Here is an 8,395-nt window from a genome sequence, read left to right as displayed (position 1 = left end):
CTGGAACATTATAGAACTGAACCATTCAGATTGTTGTGACATCTTTTAAAATGGCAACCCTCTTTTGACGTAAATTACAGACGGCTAAACAAACACCGAGGACTAAACTGCGTACGAATAAAGCCGAACAATCTGGAAAATTACGGTAGGGTTTTACTATTTAGAACATCTGAGCTGATTGCATTGTGTGGAGAAATATCTACGTCGAGTGGTCATTCGCTCCATGGCTACAGTTAGCTTTCCTACCAGCTGCTCTGATAGCTGAATCGGAATGCATTTTTGAAACTAAAACAAACGGTTTTACGTTTGTGATGTGGTTAGACTCATATACATAATAAAGATGGTTAGACTGATTGTAGCTTGCACTGTGATTGATTCGTTGTTGCTCTGCATACACTTTATAATTTAGCCATGATGAATAAAGGCTTGGTTGACGTTTTGGTATGTGCTTGGCAGCTTCCTAAGGCAATGGCAGCGTCTTCTTCGTCCTCCTCTGCGGGAGGTGTAAGCGGTAGCTCGGTAACAGGCTCTGGATTCAGCGCTTCAGAGCTCATCCCTCCCAGGAAAGTTCTCTACACTTATCCGAAAGGAGCTGGGGAAATGATGGAAGGTACGTTTGTTTGTTGTCTTTTTTTTTTTTTTTAGCTGTGTGATAGCATGGGCTGATCCTGACGGAAAATAAACACTGTTTTGGGAAATATATTTTCATATAATGAGCAAGATGGATTAATTCAACAGGGAAAATAATAACAATTCAATGATTTCCAAATGATTATTTGCAGAGGAGAAAGTTGCATTCATAAACTGACCCCCATAAACAAGACATGGTGAATTTGCTATCCCTGAAACACCCCCTTGCACTTTTCCACATTTTAAGTCAGAATGTGGATTTCCTCAACACAAAGTTGTCTATATGTGATAACATGATACAGGTATTCATTTATTTGCAATTAAAAGAACCCATTGCAAATTCTAAGCTTTTAGAGAGCACTGTTAAATCCATCAAATAGGGGGGAAAAAAGTGTATCACAGCTGCAAATCTGACTGGATAGGGAACAAATGTGCTGCAAAGTGGGAGAATCTGTCAAAATGACAACTATTAGTCATGCACTTCACAAATCTGGCCTATACAGAGGAGTGGTAAGAAGTAAGCCACTAGAAGTTTTGCTGAAACTTCTAGTGGCTTCAAGCTAGAAGGCTTCTAGCTTCTACCTTCTAGAAGCTTCTAGGCTTCTAGAAGCCTTGGCTTCTAGGCTTCAAGGTTGAAACCTTGAACAGCTTGATCAAAACTCTAAATCTAACTAAGAATCTGCAGCAAGACTTAAAGATTGATCTTTACAGACACTCTCTGACTGAGCTTCATCTGCAAAGAAGAATTAACCAAATTGACAGTCTCCGGGTATGCAAACCTGGTAGAGACGTAGTTTGTAGTTGCAAAGTAATCAAATTTACTTCTAAAGTTTACTCGGTCAAAAAGCTTAACGTTAACCCTGTCCAGATAAGCTATCGGTCTCTCTAAGCTTATCTTGGATTGAAAATTGCACAATAAAGACATCTTTGTATCAGATCAACAACACAGATATTCTTTTGAAGAAGCGGACGTAGTTTCCTCTGAACCAAATACAAAACGGACCATTCTGAAACGTGTCCAAAAGCAAAGCTGTCAGGGTTTTAGAGTGACATCAGTGCCCTGGGCAAAGGTTGTGTGCCGTTTTGTGACGGCAGCACTGATGCTGAAAGTATATCAAGATTTTGAAAATCTATACTGCCTTACAGATTACAGAGCTTGCAGGGCCGACCTTACATTTTTCAATAATAAACAAGAGTAAAAAAAAAAATATATATATATATATATATACATAAACAAAACGGTGCTAATACTGAACTGCCTGCAGTCGAGATTCTCATTTATCACAAAGCCCTGAAAATATAAATTTTGATCATGCTGCACCTTTTTAATGCTATTTCTATTTTCAGATGGCTCTGACAGATTTTTATGCGAGTCTGTGTTCAGCTACCAAGTTGCCTCCACGCTAAAGCAGGTTAAGCAAGGTAAGCCCATGTTCATACTCCTTAAACTTCTTCATATTTCCAAATTTTGACTTACTAAAACCACAAGCCTCTGTGTTCCTGTTTGGTTAAGTGTCTGCCTCAAACGAGTGTGCACAATTGTGAAATGGAAGAAACTTGCTCTTTTTCTACTTTCTTGTACAAATAGAACTTTGAAAAATGTGACATATATTCAACCAACATGAGTCAATACTGTAGGCATCAAATTTTCAAGTCTTAACTTTTGGTCTAATGTGGCAACAGCACTGTTTTCCACTACTTTGAGCTCCTTTAGGTTAGCCTAATAAAACTTGATATGGTACTAAAGTAACCTGTTTGTTCTTTCAGATCAACAAGCATCTCGAATGGAGAAACTCGCGAGCCTTGTGGAAGAGCTAGAAGCAGACGAATGGCGTTACAAACCAATAGAGCAACTACTGGGATTCACACCGTCCTAGTCAAAGTCATTCAGATGCCTTTTGTGGAATAAATCAGCCAAACAGAATGAAGACGAGAGGAAATGTTTTATTCTGTCTCACATGTGATACTTCTTGTCTGTAAGAGTTTACACTGTAACATAGAACTAAAAGTTATTTCAACATGTTGAACGTAAGATGTTTTTGTTTCATATTTTGCACAATTTTGTGTTTACCTTTTTTAAACCTATTTCCAATCATGTGTACCACCTGAACTAAAATACCTTTCAGCTTAATCTTATAACTACTCAACTTGTAATATTATTTAACAGTCATAATAGGTCTTTCATCTCATTTAGACTAATAAAACGGATTCTTGACATGCTTGGTGTTGCGTAGTTTGTTCTTATTAATCCTTTTCACTGAGTTTTAAGCTCTCTCTCATCTGGTAACTGATTTCCTGCTTCACGAACGTGCCAAAGTTTGACGTACAGCACCGCTGTTGTTTTCGTGCAGCTTTCTGTGTTTACAGCGAGAAAGTACACACAGATCACTCCGAGCGGTTGTTTTCATCCAAATGAAGGCCGGGAATGCACAGAACATACTGTCCTCTGGCCCGGCCCTGGCCAGTGCAGGACACGCCTCCAGCTGCTGGTTAGATTTCATCTACAACGAGCTTGATCCAGAGCACTCTCGCAGTTGTTGCCTGGATAGTTTTCTTCTTTTTTTAAAAAGTTTTCAAGTATGAAAACTTTACTGTTTTTGTGTGTAAATTTTTGGCTTTATTAGCATAATTCAAAAACATCTACTTCAGAACACCATGTGCCTACATGTGACTTTCACTTCCTCTCTTGCAAAGTACACATTATTCCACGCCTACGCACGTGAAACAGCATAGCATACGTCTGGCGGTTATCCAGAACTATATGAACTAACTGTACTGCGTATGTACAGTTTGCTCACCCAGGAGTGACACAATCGCAATTATTTTTGCACCGAGGCTACACAGCCTCTTTTTAATGCCTAATTGTTGTTCTTTGTTGCTTGTATGTGTTCATGCACACATCTCTGCACCCATATATATCCATTTCCCCCACATTTCAACTTTTTATGATCTGGTCCTACAGTGTTGCGGGGGTTTCACTCCAGATTTCTTCTGTTTTCGCTTCTTTTGTCACACTTAAATGTTCAGAACCGTCAAGGAACATTTAATATCACAGCTAACCTGAATTAAAGGGCAATTTTCTGAGGGGAATGAAGGTATTTGTGACTAAGTAGTTATCCCAGGAACCTGGTTGCAACTCAGTTTTAAAACAGTTTTTTTACACTCTTTTGGAAGAACTTTGGTATAACTCTCTGGGAAATATAGTTTTAAGTCAAACATTAGGATATATTTGAGCATGAATGACCTGTGCAGAATAGGTACAGTATCTCCATAAAATTAAGTTTACACATTGACTACTAGAACATACCAAAACTTTAATTTTGAGGTTATTATTTGTGACTCACTCAGAGGTGGGCTTGTACGTTAAGATTACAAACTGATTGATAGAAATTCTCCCTAGGACTTTGTGGTATTACGGAGTATCCTGCCTCCATTAGTTAAGGCAAACTGTTCAAGGACTGAAGTGACAAAGCAGCCCCTGATTGTTACACTGCCATTTTTACACAGTTTCTTTTTATTGTTGAATGAGGAACACTTACAAATGAGATTTGCGTTAGATGTTCTGGGGGTTTTTTTGTATCGCCTCCTGAATCAGTAGTTGATGCAAACTGGTAGCCTGGTTACCAGCATATCGAGGCATGACATGCTGCTTTTTGAGACCTTCAAACCTACTTCTTGTTGTTAGCATCTAGAAGTTATATCTGTGCTGTCCAGATCGAATAGCAATCATAACTTAGTGGTAATCATAGTTAATTTATGACTTCAGAAAGAAAAATAATGACCTCTTGACACTGAGCCAGGTTGGATAGTTTTTCCCTTCATAAATAAAGTCAATTTGAAAACTACCTTTTATACTTGCATTGGTCCCCTTTGTCTCATTGGTTTGTAGATCTGAAACAAATGTGTCAAGATATCATCAACACTTTAGCCTGAGAATAAATATGCTTACTGATGAGGTGAATAAATGGTGGCCTCTTTAACATGTTGCTTTTAATTTATGTTCACATTTATATCATGCAGCTTATTGCGTGTTTGCATCGCTGCGGATCAGATAAAAAATTCTGATGTAATGCTTGAGAGAAAAACAGGTGACGTAATGTACTGTACACTGCAGCCCTGAACCAGCCTTTGGCAGATCTGCATGGACTTTATCCTTTGCTTTTATGGCTGCCAATGCACCAAACAACAACAGCAAAAAAGAGCATATGGATGCCTATTGAGGATGCTATACAAAAGAACCGCTATATGACGGTTGTATGCCCAGACAAGTCCCTGTACATTTCCACTACAGTGGGGTTTAAGCCACCCCTCCCTCTAAACCTCTTTCTCCTCCTGTTTGTCTTTCTTCTCTGCTGGCATGTTACCAGGCAAGATACAGCTCACAAGCCGTGCCCCTCTTTTTGATTGGCTGTTTGGGGTAAAGTGGGCGTGGCCTCGTTCAAGGCATATATAAGCATTGTTGCAGGGGCAAAGAGACTGCGGAGCTCGACAGCTGCTGAAAGAACGGGACGGAGGAGTGGACGGTGGAAGTTTCTAGAGAATAACTCCATTTTTTTTTCAACAAAAGCAACGACTACGCACTTTAACAGCTTTATTTCAAACCTGTAAGTATTAATATTTGATAGTTGTGCTGAAATTAGAGCTAATTTGACTAGCTTAAGCTGCTTAAGTATTGCTGCTGCTAGCTTTAAACGTCTGCATTTTTTTTAATTGTAATTAAGATGGCATATTTTCTATCTCTAACTTATTTTTTCATGTATTTTTTTGGAAAAGTGGTTGAAGTCTTATGTTAATTTGTGGTCTTTGTGTCTCCTCATAAAACAGTTGAAATCTGACACGCATCTGTTGAACACTAAAGAGAGGACAAACATGCCTGAAGTCTTTGCACCAGTAGAGGCTGGAAGTATACCTCCGTCCCCAGTGGACAGCAGTCCCAGAAGACTGTCCTGGGGGAAACTGGTCCAAAGACTGGCTGATTTCAGCACAAACGACAGCAGCATTGAATCAGGGTCCAATAATGGCAGCAGGAGTGATCTTTCAGACTCAGGTGAGCGTTTCCTTCCAAATCTGTTGAAATCCTGTTGGAGGTTTTTCTTTTAAAGCTTCAAAGTGCTCACTCCTTGCTTCTCCTCTGCAGGCTCTGATGTCTCCAGTGATCTGTGTCCTGCGAACGATGACCTTTTCTTTGACCCAATGGAGGAAGCGATCCTGAAAGAAGTGGTGGACCTCATTGCACGGAGCCTAAGGGAGGCCAAAGACTCAGACTGTGCGTTGAGATGTACCAAGCTGCTCATTCCAGAGAAACTTCTGGAGCACATCGGACAGGAGCTCATCCACCTGGCAGCTAGCGAGCCCTGCGGTTTAAGAGGGGCTCTCATCGACCTCTGCGTGGAGCAAGGGGCCGCCTGCGAGAGCATAGAACAGCTATCCGTGGACCCTTATCTCGTCCCCACATTTCAGCTCACTCTGGTGCTGAGGCTAGAGTCTGGCGGGCTGTGGCCTAAAATCCAGGGACTGTTCAGCTCCAAGTCTCCTTCCACTCCAGCTCTGAGACAAGCTCTAAAACTTAGCACTGGGTTCCGCGTGATTAAAAAGAAATTGTATTCTTCTGAAGGGCTGCTCATAGAGGAATGTTGAATGGACAGGGGGGAAAAAACTCACAGAAAGGCCTTAGAACTTCAAATATGTGATGCCTTTTGAAGTGTAAGGATGGACGTTGTCATAATGTAGCCTTTTGTTCCTACTGTAAAGGACCTGAAGTTTATGGTACTTGGAACATTTTATTTTTTTTAAGCCTAACCATTGTGCTTCATCTTGGTAAACGGGCATTTTGCAAGTATTAAAGTGTGAACCTTAGTTTCTATTGAAACTTTGTTCAGGCAGCTAGCTGTATTCTTTGAATCTCTGTAGATTTATTTTTTGTTTTTCCGTAAACATGTCAATGAATTGAACTGCAGCCCATCGTGTTAGGGGTATCCTTCACACTCCCAGAGTTAAAGCCAGCCAGTGCTTGTGCATTTGCGAGCCACAGCTAAGGTTTCAAACCTCATTCGGTTTTCTGTTGTGTGTTTGAACCTCATTGCTTTCAACTTTATTTGATATTCAGATTTTCATAATGTTGCACTGTTTTTGTACTTTCATGATCACAAATAAATTATTGTTTTTTTTTTTATAACAATCCTTTCTGTGTTTTGAAATGTTCTTGTATTTGTGGTTCATTTTAGAGTGAGATTTAGGTGATTCATGGAATGAGGTGGAGGAGGGGCTGCACAGTGGCGCAGTTGGTAGAGCTGTTACCTTGCTGCAAGAAGGCTCTGGGTTCGATTCCCAACCCCGGTCTTCCTGCATGGAGTTTGCATGTTCTCCCTGTGCATGCGTGGGTTTTCTCCGGGTACTCCGGTTTCCTCCCACAGTCCAAAAACATGACTGTCAGGTTAATTGGCCTCTCCAAATTCTCCCTAGGTGTGAGTGTGTGTGTGCATGGTTGTGTGTCCTGTGTGTCTCTGTGTTGCCCTGCGACAGACTGGTGACCTGTCCAGGGTGACCCAGCCTCTCGCCCGGAACGTTAGCTGGAGAAGCACCAGCAACCCTCCCGACCCCACCAAGGGACAAGGGTGCAAGAAAATGGATGGATGGAGGTGGAGGAGGCCAATTTTAAATAATATAGTTGTAATATATTATATTAGTCTTATAAGGCCTAATAACATAATGCATTTTTATATTATTACCTGCATTAGAAAAACTAATTTGGCTGTAAAGCTTTTTGAGCAAACTTGTATTTGGAGATTTAATGTACTCAGTGTTTGTTGGCCCATAATCAAACCCTTAAAGCTTATTAGAGATTTCTAAATTTGCGCTAAAAAGAAATGCAGGAAGTTTGGAACTCAGAACTGATTACAATTGTAAATGCTTAAATATCCCCAAAGTATGATGCATAGCTTTAATAATCTCAGTAATTAAAAAAAATAAGATGTAAAACTCATATTTTAAAAAGATCTATAATACACAGTGACATGTATCTCAATCCTCTACTTGTATTGATTTATATGCTTATGGGCTACAACTATTAAACATTTAAATCCAGTTTCTTGAAATGGAATGTTACAAAACCTCAAAGGAGGGTTTTTAATTTAGACTTACTGAAAGGTATTTTCATGTAATGTACACTGTTATACGGGATTAACAATAATACAAGAGCTGCACACCAAACGTCATGCGAATAAACTATATTTTACTACTTGCGGTAACACTTTATTTGACAGGGTGTGCATAAGACTGACATTACACCTGTCATAAACATGAAGGAGTCTTTATGAATGTCTATGACTGCTATCATGAAGTCTCATTCTGTCAATAATGACACTTTTAATGCAAAGTTGCTTTAAAAGTTGCATTAAAGGTCCATTAGAAGTGCCGACTTTGTATTATTTTGTAAATAATAACACTTTAATGCAAAGTTGGCATGTTTAATGGACTTTCAAGGCAACTTTTAGGGCAACTTTGCAGTAAAGCTGTCGTTATTTACCCAATAACACTTCATGACAACAGTCCTTCGTGTTTTGAACTCCTTCGTGTTCAAAACACGAAGGAGTTTTGAACTCCTTCGTGTTCAAAACAGGTATTATGTCATGTTTATGATTGTGTCATGTCAGTATTATGTACACCCCATCAAGTAAAGTGTTACCCTACTTGCTACATACTCAAGTACGACACACTTGCAAAAGTGATTAGATATGAAAAAGAAGTAAAATAATGAATATCAAGA

The 8,395-nt window shown here is 39.6% G+C and overlaps 2 protein-coding genes across 2 annotated transcripts; both read left to right on the top strand.

Moving 5' to 3' along the window:
- The first annotated feature begins 8 nt into the window (after positions 1 to 8).
- anapc16 (anaphase promoting complex subunit 16) lies at positions 9 to 2,845 on the top strand. The gene is made up of 4 exons (XM_008436901.2): positions 9 to 145; positions 457 to 610; positions 1,978 to 2,052; positions 2,398 to 2,845. Exons 2-4 carry the CDS (start codon positions 469 to 471, stop codon positions 2,505 to 2,507), a joined length of 327 nt encoding a protein of 108 aa, XP_008435123.1. The 5' UTR covers positions 9 to 145; positions 457 to 468; the 3' UTR covers positions 2,508 to 2,845.
- Positions 2,846 to 5,094: 2,249 nt separating this feature from the next.
- Positions 5,095 to 6,802, top strand: ddit4 (DNA-damage-inducible transcript 4). The gene is made up of 3 exons (XM_008436898.2): positions 5,095 to 5,234; positions 5,455 to 5,677; positions 5,768 to 6,802. Exons 2-3 carry the CDS (start codon positions 5,500 to 5,502, stop codon positions 6,265 to 6,267), a joined length of 678 nt encoding a protein of 225 aa, XP_008435120.1. The 5' UTR covers positions 5,095 to 5,234; positions 5,455 to 5,499; the 3' UTR covers positions 6,268 to 6,802.
- Positions 6,803 to 8,395: the final 1,593 nt, after the last annotated feature.

This window comes from Poecilia reticulata, chromosome 19 (assembly GCF_904066995.2).
Source record: "Poecilia reticulata chromosome 19, P_reticulata-male-v2, whole genome shotgun sequence".
Classification (NCBI taxonomy): Eukaryota; Metazoa; Chordata; class Actinopteri; order Cyprinodontiformes; family Poeciliidae; genus Poecilia; species Poecilia reticulata.
Note: the sequence above shows the minus strand (reverse complement) of the source record. Positions and strands in the feature narration are given on the sequence as shown.